Source organism: Dipteris shenzhenensis, chromosome 31 (genome assembly GCF_047967505.1).
Source record: "Dipteris shenzhenensis isolate YYH24624 ecotype China chromosome 31, Dip_SZ_1.0, whole genome shotgun sequence".
NCBI lineage: Eukaryota > Viridiplantae > Streptophyta > Polypodiopsida > Gleicheniales > Dipteridaceae > Dipteris > Dipteris shenzhenensis.
Genome location: NC_141626.1, coordinates 22,765,759 through 22,782,448, shown reverse-complemented (window position 1 = coordinate 22,782,448; position 16,690 = coordinate 22,765,759). Strand labels below are relative to the sequence as shown.

The 16,690-nt window shown below is 42.5% G+C and overlaps 1 protein-coding gene across 1 annotated transcript; it reads left to right on the top strand.

The window, feature by feature from the left end:
• Positions 1–1,618: 1,618 nt before the first annotated feature.
• Positions 1,619–3,806, top strand: LOC147881212 (ethylene-responsive transcription factor SHINE 3-like). The gene is made up of 3 exons (XM_087402353.1): positions 1,619–1,713; positions 2,885–3,066; positions 3,151–3,806. Exons 1-3 carry the CDS (start codon positions 1,619–1,621, stop codon positions 3,804–3,806), a joined length of 933 nt encoding a protein of 310 aa, XP_087258479.1.
• The last annotated feature ends 12,884 nt before the right edge of the window (positions 3,807–16,690 follow it).

Genomic DNA, 16,690 nt, shown 5'->3' with positions numbered 1-16,690 from the left:
GTTTATACTCTAAAATTACAAAACTTAAATAAAACATATTCTATGTCAATATGGCTACCTGCTCGGATCTAGTTTTTTTTGGGGGTAGGGGGAATTCGACTTATATTAAGAAGAGGGGATGAATCCCTTAGAACAATTGCCCGATACAAAACTTGGCCTATAAGGGGTTACCTCTAAGACCTACGCTCTAGGTATAACTTAGCCTAAGAGGCAGGACTCCTCGCCATTCACTTACATGAGACCTAGTTCCTTGTGGACAATAAGATATGCAAAACATCGAAAGAGTTGATAGAGAAAGAGAGGGAGAGAGGGAGAGAGAGAGAGAACGAGAGAGTGAGAGAGATCACGTGCGTTTTTATTAAAAATATAAACAAGGAGACTTGTATGAAGGGCCATGAATCCACGAGCATGCCAAAACTCATCCGAGATTTCAAAGCTATCAAAGGCCCCTATTTTTTATCTTTAACCTATTGACCACGAACACCCAAAAAAAAAGGAGAGGACACGTGGCAGCTTGGAGGAGATGAGCCTGCCACTTGTCACAAAGAAGGAGCTCTTGGATGGAGGCTTGGAGGGGGGAGGAGGTGGAAAGACAAGAGGGAGGCTTTGGGGAGGAGGTGGAAAGACAAGAGGCATCTTTAGGGGCAAGGAGGAGATTGAAGGTCAATGGAATGGAGGAGATGGAAGGTCACCTTCAAGAGGAAGGAGGAGATGGAAGGTTAATGGAATGAAAGGAGGAGATGGAAGGCCTCAAGCCATGGGTTAAGACTTATTACTCAAAATTTAAGAATCAAAGATCCACCTTCAGATGGGGAGTGTTTGAGGATGGTCATGCATCTTTGCCCGTGCAAAGCACGGGTTGAGTACTCGTGTATTACAAAATGTGGCCACTGAAAGTACTTCCCGTAGCCCGTAGCCCGTGCCTAGGGATATATTTCGGGGTGTTTAGTTTGTCTTATGCGGAGCTTTCAATAGGCCGGGACCCACCCCGTTAGTCATCGGAAAAGGTGTCCACTAAGTGCAAAAGCTTATAGACAATCCAGGCATAAACCCCTCCAGCTAATGACTGAACCCATGACCTTCCCTGTGGAGGATACGAGCTTTTGCCACTAAGCCACACACATGCTTGTGCACATAAGTGGACAGATTATATACTTATGTGTATAAGCATGCTTATAGACATTCCGGCACCAAGAAAGAGCTCCGACGACATTGGGGCCCGCTGCTTGTGCTAGTGACAAATGCCTGCGCTAGCGACAAAATAAACACCCCGAAATCTATCCTTAGGCCCAAGGGGCTAGAGCCTCTAGCCCGTAGCCTACCTGAAGATAAGATAAAGCCAAAGCGACTTTCCAAACCAGGCTCCTGTGTACATGGAAAGAATTGCAGCAAGCAATGCTTAGAGAGAGAGAGAGATGCTGCATATAAATATGGTTAATTAAGACCGATGATGCGTACACAGGGCGGCAGGCACATACGCTGGAGCGTGCATGACGAGGGACGCGTGCTAGGACGCTTCTATACAACCGCCACCTTCATATCTTTGCCTCGATTCTTCCCACACATCACACCCCCCACACGTATCCCTTTTAGCAAGTTTTAGCCACCTTCTCTTACCATGACATCCAACCGCTCCTCTCGCCCTAGACGATATCGGGGTGTTCGGCAACGCCAATGGGGCTCCTGGGTCGCTGAGATCCGTCATTCCATCTCGTAACTGCCTTCCTTTCTGCCACCTTTCCTTTGTTGCTTCTCCGAGAGCGCCGCACTAGCTTCTGGGTTGGTTTAGAGATCTTCAAGAGCTAGAAACGAGAGCTATATGATTTGTAAGGTTGAAACGTCCCTCACAAAAACTGGCCTGCAAGCACGCGGGTGGGTGCAGTGCTGAGGGCTGCGGGCTTGTAACCATTACCGAAAGTAGAGAGCTAGAGTACATCGCAGGAGTAGTTTGTAGATATCTCTACTCTTGATGAATACTCAATTTACAAACTACTCCTGCGACGGACTGTGGGTCTCTGCCATGAGCGTTCCAAACCGCTTGCTCTCAAATTTGAGCAGCAGCCCCTCAGCAGTGCACCCACCCTGATTGCTGCAAGCCTCTCATGTTCTAGTTTTTGTAAGCGACTCTTGATCCTGACTGTTGAAAAAACAAAAAGGCTGAAGAGTCGGGTCTATGTTGAGTGTTGTAGGGCTCACACGCGTGCTCTTTCTTATGATCCGGAGTAGAAGGCTACACTTTGTTCTATGGGGCTGAAGCTCCGGAAAAGCTCCGGAAGGGCGCTAAAAATGCTCGCGCACTAGCGATGATTCGTAGCCGGAATAGAAAACTCCGCCCAGAATGTACATGCGGGCGGGGCTAAATTGTAAAATGGAATGGAGCAGTGTGATGGGAAGGGGAGATCTAGCGTTCATCTATGTAATGAAAGGGTATACGAAATGGGTAAAAAGGGCGTTGACGAATAATGGGAGTACCAACTAGACTGCGTTTCTAGGGGTATATAGAGTTTTGTTGAGTCCTTGTTTCCCTGGACCTTAGGGCGATTAAGTTGCGTTAGCGTGGCAGAAAAAATAGGCAAATATAAGTCATCTACAGACCTAGAGCTTTTCATTTCCTCTGCATTCTCAATGGTCAATGCGTTCATTGTCTTGTCGGCTGTAGCTCCTGTCGAATTTACAACAAAAGCGTGAATTCACTGCGTTCATTATTTTGTAGCTCTCGTCGAATTTGCAACAAAAGCACGACATTCACTGTGATTTGATTTGAAATTGAGGCAAAATATTTGTTGATAGCTTTCCGAAAACTTTGACAGAGAATGGGAAGTTGAGAACCTTCCTCTGGGCCATTGACTGATTTCTGACGGTTCACGGTTGTTGAACGATACAGGAAAACAAGAGTGTGGCTTGGTACTTTCCAAACCGCCAAAGAGGCTGCCAAGGCCTACGACGAGGCAGCCCGTTTAATGGTTGGACCTAAAGCTAAGACCAACTTTTCCTCCGATGCCAACGTCGCTCCACCAAGATCGTCGACATCTCTCCTCTCCTCGTCCGTAAAAGCAAAGCTCGAGAGCTGTAATTGCACGGCCACGCTGCTGGGGGCCGACGGATCAGCTCTCGGGAACGCGTTGAATCTCAAAAGAGCGAACACCTCAGGACAATATGCATTCTCGTCGCTCGATTCCCATAGAAAGCTTCATACGAGCTCCACCGTTAAGGTTCTCAAGGACGAGATTTTGCCAAGGAAGTCTTCAACAGAACGACAGTCGCTGGTCTGCCTGAGGTTAGATTCTGAGAGATCAAACCTAGGCGTCTGGCAGAAAGGGCCGGGCAGAGACTCCAAGGCTCAATGGGTCACCACACTCAAGTTTCAAAACGATGATAGAATTGCAGTCCATCATAAAAACGATCGACAAACGTATGAATTGAGAACAGGAAGAGAAGATCTTCAGGTCGAGAAGAACCCCGCTAACTGGAGTTCTAATGCACTTTTAGAGATGCCAACAGTTGGTGATGAAATCCATGCAGGGACGAGCTGCGTATCCGAGTCATGCAGCTGGGATCCGAGTGTTTATAACCGACAAGGATGGACACTCACATCTTCTGATTATATCGACCCCCCGTGTTTTGACTATGTCCCGGCCTTATATCTTGCAGACCAAGATGAACTTGCCGAGTCCGATGCATTCAGAAGCGGCAAGACGACGACTACATGCACAGCTGCAGACATAGGCCACCAGTTCTACTCGTATCCACTCTGCAATATCTCTGAATTTTGCGCAGAGCTCTACTGTGATCAGCTGTGGCACTAACCACTTAACAGTCGAGTCTCTCACAGAAACTTGCATTTTTTGTAACAGCGACTAGATTCAAATGGCAGAAAAGGATCGGATTGATTGCCGAGATGTACTAATTATTGGACGGGTTCCTACAAGCAATACGATTACAATAGAAAAGTAAAGTTCAGTTCTGACATTGTTGGGTACAAAATGAGTATGTTCTGGTGATGCTGGGCACAAATTAATGGAGTATGTTGTAATGACGAGGCAGAGAGTATAGTTCTCTAGAGTCTAGTGTGATCGTCATCTTCGTCCTCAATATCTAGAGTCTAGTCTCATCGTCATCTTCGTCCTCAATATCGTGATCTCCATCTTCCTCCGGTACGATGTCATTATGTGCATACTTTAATATCAATGGGAGATTCATAAACTCAATCAGGTGGTGGGACAGCAAAGTGTCTTTTTTTTCTTATCGTGATGTTAGCAACTTCAAAAGAGAAAAAGGATTGCAGCAATGAAAATAAAAGGGATCCATGATATGAAAGTTCCCTATATGGGCATGCAAACTACTGCCACTTAGGGGTACCTCTTGGGAGGAGAGTCCACAATGAAAAATTTAATGCATTGATAAGCGGACTAGGAGATATCAAGAGCATGGTCATCCTCAAGGTTTTTGAATATAGACAACGTCTCTACCTATTTTTTAAATCTTTCCTTGTTGCACTTCTCAATCAATTGGAATGTTTCCTCACTAAGTTACAATAAAATTTAAAAATATGCAATAAATATAAGAACATTGGAAAGTACTCTAGTTTTTATCAAATTAGCATCATGACCATGTCTATTACGTATTAAAAACAAGATCATCCTCAAAACTTTTGAATATAAATGAGTTCTCTATGTTCTCTCTATTATTTTTTTGCCATTCATGAGAAATTTCGATTTTGCACCAAATCTGTTCGAATATTAAAAAGTGTCTAATTTTCCCCAAGTAAGATCTTTCAAAACAAAGAAATATAGATACAAACTTGAGAAGTAAAAAAGTGCTCAAGAACCTCCATAATAGATTGCACAAATAGGTCCAAAGTGCTGAAGTAAATAGATGAAGAGAGGACATAATGAGGATCCAAAGCTTAGAACCAAAAGGACAAATGCAAGAGGGATGGAAATACACAAAGAGAGAGAGAGAGAGAGAGAGAGAGGTGAGGGGGGGGGGGGAGGGGGTAGGGAGGTCATGGGTAGGTCAGAAGGTGCATGAGGTAGGTCAGAAGGTGCATGAGGTAGGAAAATTTCTCCTCAAGATGAAGTTTTTTTTGCCACATGTCATTAAAAATGGGGAAAGTAGAATTCTCTTTCTGTTTTCACCATCCTTTTATGATATTTTTTGCAAATGTTGTTTTTTTAATTTAGGACACCCATTGAGCTAGAATCCATCATAATAAAATCATGTGATTTCCACCTTCTATTTTGTGGATTTTGGTATTCCTTAGTGCATACTTGCACACTTCTCCATTTCTAATTCAATACTCTAATCCAATGTAATTAAAAGCGACACCCACCATTGAGCCAAAATCCCCATCTTAATGAAAGCATGTAATTTCCAACACCTATTTTGTGTATTTTGGTATTCCTTATGGAGTTGGGTTGAACAAATTTTAACCCTTGTAATATTTTTATTATTATTTTGAACGTGTCTAGACACCTGAGCTTTTCTAAACTAGGCATTCACAATTTTAAGGATCCCATTTCTTTGACCTATGATTAACCCTAGTAGGACACCTTGTGGTCTCATCTCACCTTATTTTAAGGGGGAGAGGCATCTTCCCCCCCTTTCCATTACTCCATGAAGAAAAGGCATGCATCATCAATATGAGATTCCATGAGAGTTTTTTTGCAGGTCACTTTAGCACATCTATGCAAAAGCCTTCCTCTTGCTTACAACTTGGCTCCTTTTGCTTCTTGTAAGTGAAGTCAATACAATTACTTGATTAAATCCTCATCACATTCCAATATCAAGGCTCAATGTACATTTACTATAGGAAATGGCTTGTCTTTTTTATGTTTTTTAAACCAAAAAGATCCCCTAGCCTTGAGTATAAAGGATACAATTAAAATGATGCCAAGGGCATGTAGCGATACTATCCTTCAAGAACATGGGAGGAGAAAGTTCTTAAATACTTTTAATTTTGGAATAAAGCTTCTCATCACAGAGCTGCAATCTTTTTGTCTATTCTTTGACTTGTAAAGGAAAAAGGGGTTATTTACTCTAATGGGGAAAAAATGAAAGAGAGATATGAAGCACGAAAGGATTCTATCCTACATAAAATTAATGATTAAGTTCTCACCAATGGAGAAAGCATGATGAATTTGCTACAAGTTTTAATCCCCAAACAAGATAGATGAGATAACTAATGGAAGAAGCACATGATTTCATCAAGGACAAGAAACCTATACATTCTACTCTCCTTTTTTTGTCATTGTCAAATGGCCAAAGAAATGATAGCCTAGTGATTTAAGGATTTCACCAAAAAAGAAAAAAATCTATATGTGAATTGTAAAATGCAACAAAGAATATTTCTATGTACCCTTAGAATATGAAAATAGAGCCAGACCCTTTAATTACTGTATAACAGATTTGGGCAGTTAAGCTCCGCTAATTTGGTTACATTGGAATTGATTATTGCAATTTAGGTTGTGATGAAGATCTTATTGTGGAAGTTATTTTGTTTGTAAGCTCTTCTTATTTTGGACCTATCTTTTGTAGGAAGATTAGGATAAACTCTTGAACAAAGAATTCCCTTATTCCCTTCATATAATTTCACACTATTTGCACGTTGGAATTTCTTTGAGTTCTAGATAAGCATGTAGATATTGTAAAATCTCTTTCTATTGGTGTTCTACTTCTTTGGATTATAGGAAGGAAGAAATTGATGGTAGAATAGCCATGTTCCAAGGTGATAGTGTGATCTTGATGCTCCAATGGGGAGAGTGAGAAATATGACAATTCTCTTTAATGAAGCTTTACTAAGAAAACACACTCATGCTATCATATTGTATGTTACTAGCTAGTGTTAAAATTGCTATGAATCCCTAACCCTAGCTAGCAATTCACATCTTGACCCATGTTGACATTTGAAATTTGCATTCCTTTATGATAAACTTAAATCATGGATCATGCTTGATCATGTGGAATCACTTGATTTCATGAATTTTTGCTTAACCGATAAATTCACTAATGGTGAATACATGATGACAAGTCCTCCTATAGCAGTCCCTTCAGATGTAGTCTCTCATAGCAAGTTACCATGCTATGTGTGTAGAGGCATAGTCACCTACTTTTTGAACTCATTGATAGAGAGCTTGATGCATAGCTCATACACAATAAGACAAAGCACCCATAGATGCATGCATAGACGCGTTTCATGAACTAAATAAAAAACTTACGGGTGCGTCTATTTGCGCATTTGGAGACCCGCATCTAATTGCGTGTCTATATATCAGACTCACGCATGTATAGATGCGCAGTTAGATGCATAAATAGACGCGCTTGTAAACGCATTTATAGACGCACATATAGACGCGAGTCGAACAGACAGACACGAATATAAACGCGTTTTTAAACGCACAGATAGATGCGCTTTTTTAAATTTTACAGAATACTGTGTATGTTGTATATGCTATATAGTTACAAGAATCCGATATCCACATTCTGTAATTCAATTCTTACAGCCAACTGCATTTTAATTACAATTCCAAATAAAATATTACAACTCCAAAACGCAATAAAATTGAAAGCTCAAAAAGTGCTTGTATATACATATAGCACGAAGCTAAGCCACGTCATGTGGCTTCAAGTACAAAAAATGAGAGGAGTCTATATACAAGAGGCACGAAGCCAAGCCAGTGGCTTTAAGTACAAAAGAGAGTAGCTAGCAATACTTCTACGACTAATCCTCACTGCCTTCCACGCTCCCTTCTGCGCTCCCTTCTGCGCCTCCTTCCTCGTCTTCCTCGTCGTCTTGTGCATGGGCCTATAAACAAGGGACAACATATATCAATGTATGAAAAATCAAATCTTTACTTATAATTTTGGCATTATTTAATTACTTTCAAATACCTGGGGAGCCACTCCAGTAGCTCGGGTATACTGCTCCTCAGTAATTAACCCATCATCATAGAAGTGCCTCCATGTATCTCCTCTGCGATGGTGGCAGTGGTAGGCTGTCTCCACTGGAGTAGGGTATCTGCCCACGATCTCAAGCTGCATGACCGCGACACACTTTGTGGAGGGATTAGTACAAAGAAACAACCAACCTCCTCATAAACTACATAAGCAATATAATTTGAGATCGATACTTACAAATTGGGCCTCCCATGATTCAACACCCCCTGCTCCAAAATGCACGCTTCCATATTCCTCCATCTGGATCCTCCGTGCCTCCACGTGCTGCAGACTGGGGTCCTCCCTTGCTGACTTCATTGCCTTCTTCCACTCATGCTTGTGAGCGGTGTGGGGCGGGCCCCTTGGTGGTTGAACTGCCTCAAGCTTGGCAAGCTCCGCTAGTGCCTGCCTCTTAAGCGAAGATCTTTTATTACTAAGTATCGTAACAATCTTTGACTTCCCCCATTTATCTGTGAACTGGCGATTGGGGGGGTTAGGATACCTAGAGCGAACAGTAGCGAGGGTCTCATCAGCCAACCTCTTTGGGTGGTCTTTATAGTGGATAAAGCAATCTCTGTAATTGTTAGCAATTATAGAGCGCATGAAGGCCATGATGTCCTTCCCCCGCGCATCCATCTTGAAGATGCCTCCTATCTGAGTGATGTCATAATAAATCGTACCATCACCCAGAGGCACATCTAAATCATCTGAATCATCATCCTCTTCATCGCCACATGGCCCAAAGCACTGTGCCATGCATCCCCCACCGCTCTCCCTGCTACTACGCCTGCTACCCTATCGTGTCGAGCTCGTACGCTGGCCACTCGTAGCTGGGGATTGCATGGGACTACGCTGACCACTCGTAGCTGGAGAACCGAGTCTCGACAGTTGGGGAGTATGTCGACGGCTCGCCGAGACAGAAGGACCTCCTGACGGCATGGGGGAAGGGGCATAAGACGGGATGGCAGAAGGGACATAAGACGGCATGGGGGAAGGGGCATAAGACGGTACGGGGGAAGGGACATAAGAAGGGGCATAAGACGGCTATGCTGACTCCGCTGGGGTGATCTCAGGCGGTGTGGGGTGGCTTGGAGTCTGTAGTGCTGACTCCTGGGGAGTGTTTAGAGCTCGGGGGGGTCACTCATCATATGTAACCCTAGAACGTGAGTTCAACAGAAGGATATTTTTTATTTCTAAAATTTACAGAAATAAATATACATAAGGGACTATTTAAAATAGTTTTGGAAACAATTTACAGATTTGTATAGAAAAGGGGTACATTTTATTAATGAAAAAATTAAAGATAAGGGATTTTTAAAATAGGCCTTGAATGCACGTGATATAGAGGGTTTATACATAGTGATCCCCTCGAGGTTTAGAGTACCCGTCATATACCCGTATAACTCCGCAGGACTAGGAGGGTGCCCTAAAAGGTTATATAAGTCCTTCCATATAGATTCCCGGTGATCAGGTGAGCTAGAAGCGCTTCCTAGCTACATGTTGAACTGGAAAAAAGGAAAAAAATCTATTACTGATGAGCTAAGAAGAAAGGGGAAGAAAAGAGAGGCTTATTGTCAGAGCGCGTCTATAGACCCGTCTGATTTGCGCGTCTATAGACGCGTCTAATAGAGCGTCTAACAGAGCATCTAACAGAGCGTTTAACAGAGCGTCTAACAGAGCGTCTAACAGTGCATCTAACAGAGCGTCTAACAGAGCGTCTAACAGAGCGTCTATAGACGCATCTGTGTGTGTCTGCAACAAGCCAGATGCGCAGTTAGACGCACCTGTAGATGCACTTTTATACGCGCCCTGAGACGCGCCTATAGACGTGCTCCAACAGACGAGATTTCTAAAAAGTCGAAAAGGACATTGCGCCCGACACAAAAACGTGACACTCATACCCAGATCATGCGCTTCCTAGATACGAGAAAGTACAAAACTGGAGAGAGCAAACTTCCAAACAAGATCAATTGCAAAAAGACTTACTTGGATAAAGGTATGGAAGGTTCTTCTTTCTTTTTCAAACTTGCTTCTTCTCCTTGTTCGTCCTCCTCTCCTTTAAGCTTAGAAGTAAGTGTAGGTACGGTCCCTTTCTCTTGAGTGAAAGATTGGAAGTAAGTATGGGAGGCTCTCTCTTAAGCTTCGAATCTATGGATCTGCTAATAAAGAAGGAAGGAAGCCGCACGAAGTTTAAGTAATGTGAAGAAAAGCAAAGCGAGCGGCGCGCCGAAAAGTAGGTTTAAAAGTCGCGTCTGTAGTCGCGTCTACTAGCGCGTCTATAGGCGCGTCTAAATACACAGAGTAGATGTGCATTTAGACGCACCATTAGACGCGATGTTAGACGCGACTATAGATGCTGCGATAGATGCAACACAGAGTTTAAATTAAACATTTGAAGAAGAGCAAATTTGGTGGGTTGTTTGTTTGTAGGATGTCTCCATCTTCAACAAGTAGCTCTAGTGAGGATGAATCCCTTCGTATCCACCATCGCAAAATGTGGTTGGAGCAAAAAATCAAATGTCTGTGTGATCGATGTCAAGGAAACATGTATCGTGCACGTAGGATTACACTCAATCATATTTCAAAGTATGGAGAATGGGATGTGACCATAAGCAGGGTAAGGGTTTGTAAGTTAAGGTTGATTGAGATACCTATGGGTGTTCATATGTTTGAGTTATGATCCCATTTTAATTTGATAGAGAATGCAGTGCCACACCCGCATATGTTACCCTATGCCCGTCGTGAGGAGGCGAAGCGTCGGCGATATGAGGTGGGATCTTCAGGAGGGACCATTACAGATGCATGGAGTGATGGTCATAGTAGCCCTCCACCATTACCTCATGAAGCCGTGGAGGAGGAGGTGTTTGATGATATGGTGCAGGATTTATATGTCCATCAAGGGAGGGATAATAGCATGGAGCAGGATGATCTTTTTACCGCAGCATCGACTCCACTGTTTGAGGGGTGCACATTCTCTGTTCTACGTGCCTCCCTTGAGTTACTAAACTTGCAAACCATCTATGGATGGAGCAATGCAAGTTTGAATGCATTACTCAAGTAAGCTTTAAAGTCGATTTTGCAAACATGGTGAATTATGCTAGTGGGTCAATTACTTGAATGCTTTTCCTCATTTATGGTCTTCACGTGCAGGTTATTGTGTAAAATGGTTCCAAGGGAGAATAAACTACCGACCTCAAGAGATATGGCAAGGCAACATGTGACCTCTCTTGGAGGATTAGATTACAAGCGCATCCATGCATGTGTCAACGATTGCGTTTTGTTTCGTGGACTACATAAGGATGCAAGAGAGTGTCCTACTTGTGGAGAGGCAAGATATAGAGCAGATCTCAAAACCTTGGACGTGCCTCGTAAGGTATTGCGACATTTTCCCATAATCCCTCGCATCCAACATATGTTCAAGTGCAAATCTATTGCAGAGCTCATGTCATGGCATTCCTCCCATCGATCAACCGATGGCAAGTGGAGAACTCCCGTGGACTCTCCTGCGTGGAAGCATATTGAAGACACATGGCCAAGCTTCAAGGAAGAACCTAGGAGCTTGAGACTTGGATTGGGTATGGACGGTGTGAACCCATTTGGTCTCAAAAGCACGTCTTACAGTGTATGGCCAGTGGTATTGGTGAATTACAATCTTCCACCCTCTATGGCTATTAAGAAAGGACATGTCATGCTGTCCCTTCTAATTCCAGCAAAACATAAAGTCAAAAACCCTGATGTTTATTTGGAGCCTTTGATTGATGAGCTAGAGATACTTTGGAGAGGTATCGAGGTGCATGATGTGAGCAAGGCCTCCCTCGCCACGAGACTTCAACTGCAAAGCAATCTTGATGTGGACGATGCATGACTTCCCAGGCTATGGTGAGTGTTCAGGTAAGCATTGCATTTTTAAATTATGAATAGGCAAAGGATGTGGCACCCTAAACCCACCTTCCACTCTTTATTGCATCTATTGTTCAGGTCTCACTACATCGGGTTACCATGCATGTCCTGTTTGTGGTCCTTTGCTAGTTGCCTCACGGGCAGACACATTGAATAAGGTCATCTATGAGAATCACCATCGATTTCTCCGACCTGATCATCCTAGATATGTTGCCCCTTGGAATGAAGTCCTCCCACAATCACTCACCGCGGGAGATTGGATGAGAATTTGGGACGGTTCCATGACTTCTCCACCACTTGGCATGAGCCGGTAAGGGTTTGTAACTATTGGCTGGAAGTAAAGATTGGCTATATTGGTTGAAAGTAAAGATTGCATGCTAACACTTTATTTTGTTTAGATACTCCATCTTTTATCGTTTACCATATTGGTCCCACCTCAAGATCAATCACCTGCTTGATCCCATGCATATCTTCAAGAATGTGGCATCTACCATTTGGGAGCATTTGAATGGGACACAAGATTCGGTAGGCATAAGGGAGGATCTACGTACCACAGGGAGGATGCATGAAGCTTGGCCTCAAGAGAGACCAAATGGGTGTGTTTTTTTACCTCGTGCACCGTGGATGTTATCAAAGCTAGAGATGGCGACGGTGAAGCGTGCGCTATTACTACAATTTGTACTCCCACTGGATGCATGAGGTGTTTGAAGGGAGCCTTTAGAAAGAGCAAGAAAAGAGGTGTAGAGCAATTATATGGCTTGAAATCTCATGATTGGCACAAGATGCTCCAAGTAAGTATTTTATATGCATAATATCTTTTTCCTCTCAAATTTGTGAGTGAATAGCTATAAGCAACTAATCAACCACCTCCTCGCAGGTTCAGTTCATACTACCTACTAGCATTTCACGCAGTGCATCGAAGGACGTGAAAGATTGTATTTACAAGATGGGCGAGCTTGTGAGGTATGTGAGCTCAAAGGAAATAGATCCCACCACGCTTGAGAATGCTCGAGTTATGTCAGTGGAGGCGGTTTGTTTAGTGGAGGAGACATTTCCACGTTCTATTCTCACAAGCCAACTACATCTCATAGTACATTTGGTGGATGAGATTGCTATATGCGGTACTATACATGCACGATGGTTGTTCTTCCTCGAGTGCTTCATGAAGACCTTGAAGGGCTTCGTGAGACAAAATGCAAGACCCGAAGGTAGCATGGCCAAGGGTTGGTTGGTACAAGAGTCACTTGTATATATTTTTGAGTTTCTTGTTGATGTGGATAGCTCTCTCCCATGACTATGGAGAGATGATGAAGACCTAAGGATGACCTCTATTTTGCCTCAAGGAAAAGGATGCAACAAAGTAATAGACACGGAGTTGCATAATAGTATCAACCTCTTTTGCGTGCTTAATAGTGATGTGATGAAAAGATGGGTGACAAGATACGAGGATGCAAAGGCAAGAAGACAAGAAGAAAGGGCCCTCTTTCATACACACCACGGATCTCATGTGCCATACCCTCAGCATCTAAGAGCACTTCCAAAGGATATTCATGTGGATTGGCTACTTGATGAAATGGAGAAAGCAGAGAAAGACGAGGGGATGCATATCACAATGGAAGAATGGGAGTATGCTAGGGGATGCATGAGCAAGTCGGTATATAGAATGTTATGCATAAGTTAGGAGCTTTTTATAATTTAGATTGCTTATTTAATTGATTTTTTCTTGGTGTAGTACACTATGTTCAATGCTATATGGTGTGAGGGCAAGCATTTTCGAACACAACGGATTGATGATAAGAGAAACACACAAGATTGCGGCGTCATTGCTAGCTTTGAGGGAGCCAATGAAGCCATGGATGATTATTATGGCATAATCCAAGATATCATTATGCTTGACTTTCGATGCTTCTTTGTGTATGTTTTGGATGTAAAGTGGTTTAAGTACGTGGTGGAAAGAGGCCCTAATGCAACAATCAAACGCCATGCAAGTGGCTTTGTAACTATTGACTCCACAAAGTTTTGGCAAAGTAGGAAGGACACACTAGTACTACTGCAACAATGTGAACAAGTACTGTGCACACACATAAAAATACTCGCTTTTAAATATTTGATGCAAGAAAAGTAACATGATTGTATTTGTGTTTGAATTAGGTTGTCTATCAACCAATGGTGGATAATAATAGATGGTGGCATGTCATACCTATTATGCCACGTTCCAAAGTGATGTATAGTACATTTACTAATATGGAGCGTATGGAGGATGATCATGGCCATGGACGTGATGATGACCATGATACAAGACAGAAGGATGATCATGAGATAGGAGATATAGATATTGAGGCCATTACCTATGAGGACGAGCCTACCATTGGAGATGCTGATTTCGATGAGAGCACATGAGTGGCACAAGTAGTAGTGGGTTGAATGTATTTGTAGATCTAAACACTTGTTTGGATTTTGAAGTAGATAGTTTGGCAAGGGTTGATCTCATTGAGGATGAGATTGAACCGTAGCCCCACAATTGATATTGGCAAAACTATTTTACATATTGTCTCATTCTCCTCATCTCACTTAATTCCTGTATATGTGGGCTTGCAAAAAATTATGTGCTTTGGTAATCATGGGAAATGTTTGGAAAGCAATGATGTACACCAAAATCTCACTTTTTGTATTCTCTGGAGCGCGTCTATTTATGCATCTAAATCTGCGTCTGATTCTCAGTGTAAACGCGCAAATAAACACGCAAATACATGCGCAAATAGACGCGCTAATAAATGGGATGTTAGACGGGCCCGTATTTTCTCAGGTCAGACGTGCAAATAGACGCGGTGATTCACGCGCAAATAGACGAGCTTTTAGACGTGCATGTAGACACGCCCGTAATTTCTCTACTAAAGCAACGCCTATAGATGCGCCCGCTATTTTGCGTGTCTACCAAGCGCATCTATAGTTGCTTTGTGTTGTTGTGATACATAGATTTATAAGCATTTATGTTACACATTTGTCACAAATACAAGTTCTTAAAGGAGTTACTCCCCATCAAATGGACATGGTGACAGGGTCCCTCATATTAGGTCTCTCTACTATGTGTGTCATGTGGTGGCATGGCTGCCTGTTGGCCCCCATGTCACGCCACCATAGGTAGACTTACCAACATAGGCACAAGAGCAGGTGGCACCTGTGAATGGCAATCAGATGAAGTGCTTCATTGGATAACTTTCAAGTGGCGAGCATTAGTAATAGGAAGTGGTGATCTCGACGAAGGCAACCTACATCTTATAAGGGTAGTAGGCCAATGGTAAGTAGTGGTCCATCGTACCAAGTGTGCCAGCATAGAAGGCATTAGAAAGAAGTCTTATAACAGGGAGTAAAAGAGATGAGTGACATTATGGTTCATGCTTTTTCTCACAACTACCTTGCCAAGTTAGGAGCTTGCTACGAGATGCTTAGTTCAAGCCAAGGCAGCTTAGTTGTGTAAACAAACTTCTTTGATACGTATGGCTTCTACTTCAGCCTATTCATATGATGTTGCTTTGTATCTTTAACTATTAAGAACTTGATCCCCCATCATCATATGGTTTTCCCTTCAATAGTAACCCCGACCTCTGAGTTGTTTTGTTGACTTCTACTTTCATCACACCCAAGCATGCACATTCATAGCTCACCAAGGAATGCAAGAGCAAGCATATTCATCTGAGCACTACATGGGTTCGGTTAATGATTCATGAGATCTAAACACCAAGTGCCCATAGTTAACAGTTGGGGAGTGAGCAAACCAGATCGTCAGCATTTGGCAAGCCTACTGGCAATCAAATTTGTGAGTTGATGTGTTGGTTATGGGAATTGAGTGGATTGAGTGTAGAAAGCCTAGGATTGAGCGCACTGTCATTGAGAGGCTCATGCTGACCAGCGACGATGAGTTGGAGTAGTTGTTGCAGCTAGGTGTCATAAGCTGCTACAATAAATACCTCCGAGTAACAACATGTGAGTGGTGTTGTCTGGTATTGTACTTGAGCACCAACTTGGAGAACTCAAGAAAATCATAAATTTATTACATCAACTTGCTGAGCTAGATGAATCGTGGTTCCAAGAAGGTTGGTCACAATAAGTAATTCAATGATCACTAAAAGGTTGGCACAATAGACACATTGTCCACTCGCATGTTATAAAGGAAATGTTGGATCTTCTTTATAATGCCAATCTTGGTACTTTAAACACAAACTTGAAGCTTGGTTGGGATGGACCGTATCAATTTCTTGAGGCATTTGACAATGGGATAATGCAACTAGCTGATCTCAAAGGGAAAGTGATTCTTTTTTTTTTGGGCAATTGAAAGTTGATGTTTATATTATAATCATAAGGTTTGTACAATAATCTCCTTGTAGTATTAAAAATTCTCCTCAAAAGAGGGATAGCTTCCAGTCAACCAAGAGCCCCACTAAAAAGTGAAAAACCAAAATCCTTTAGTCCACTTCCACTTCTCTATAAGCAAAGAAAGCAAGGACAAAATTGGTCTGCCACTTTTGTTGGAGGGAGATAGATAGATGAACCTTGCATACTCTGAGAAGTAAATCTTAAGTCCAACAAAAGGAAGTCAGATGTTAGGCACTTATTTAATAGGAAAGAGATAAGGGATAGGAAAGGTCTGCCAGTCTTGAGGGGAATCGGCACAGCTACCATAGTCTGTGATGTTCATCCACTTTCACTTGTATTTAAAAAGGCTGATCATTAAAGTTATGAATGTCTTGGTCCAAAATATATTTAGCCTGGGACAAAAAAGAGGAGAATAAGTCTAGCAAGCACATGAGCATTCTTACCATACCAACTTATGAATAATTGTTCATCACTTAAGCAC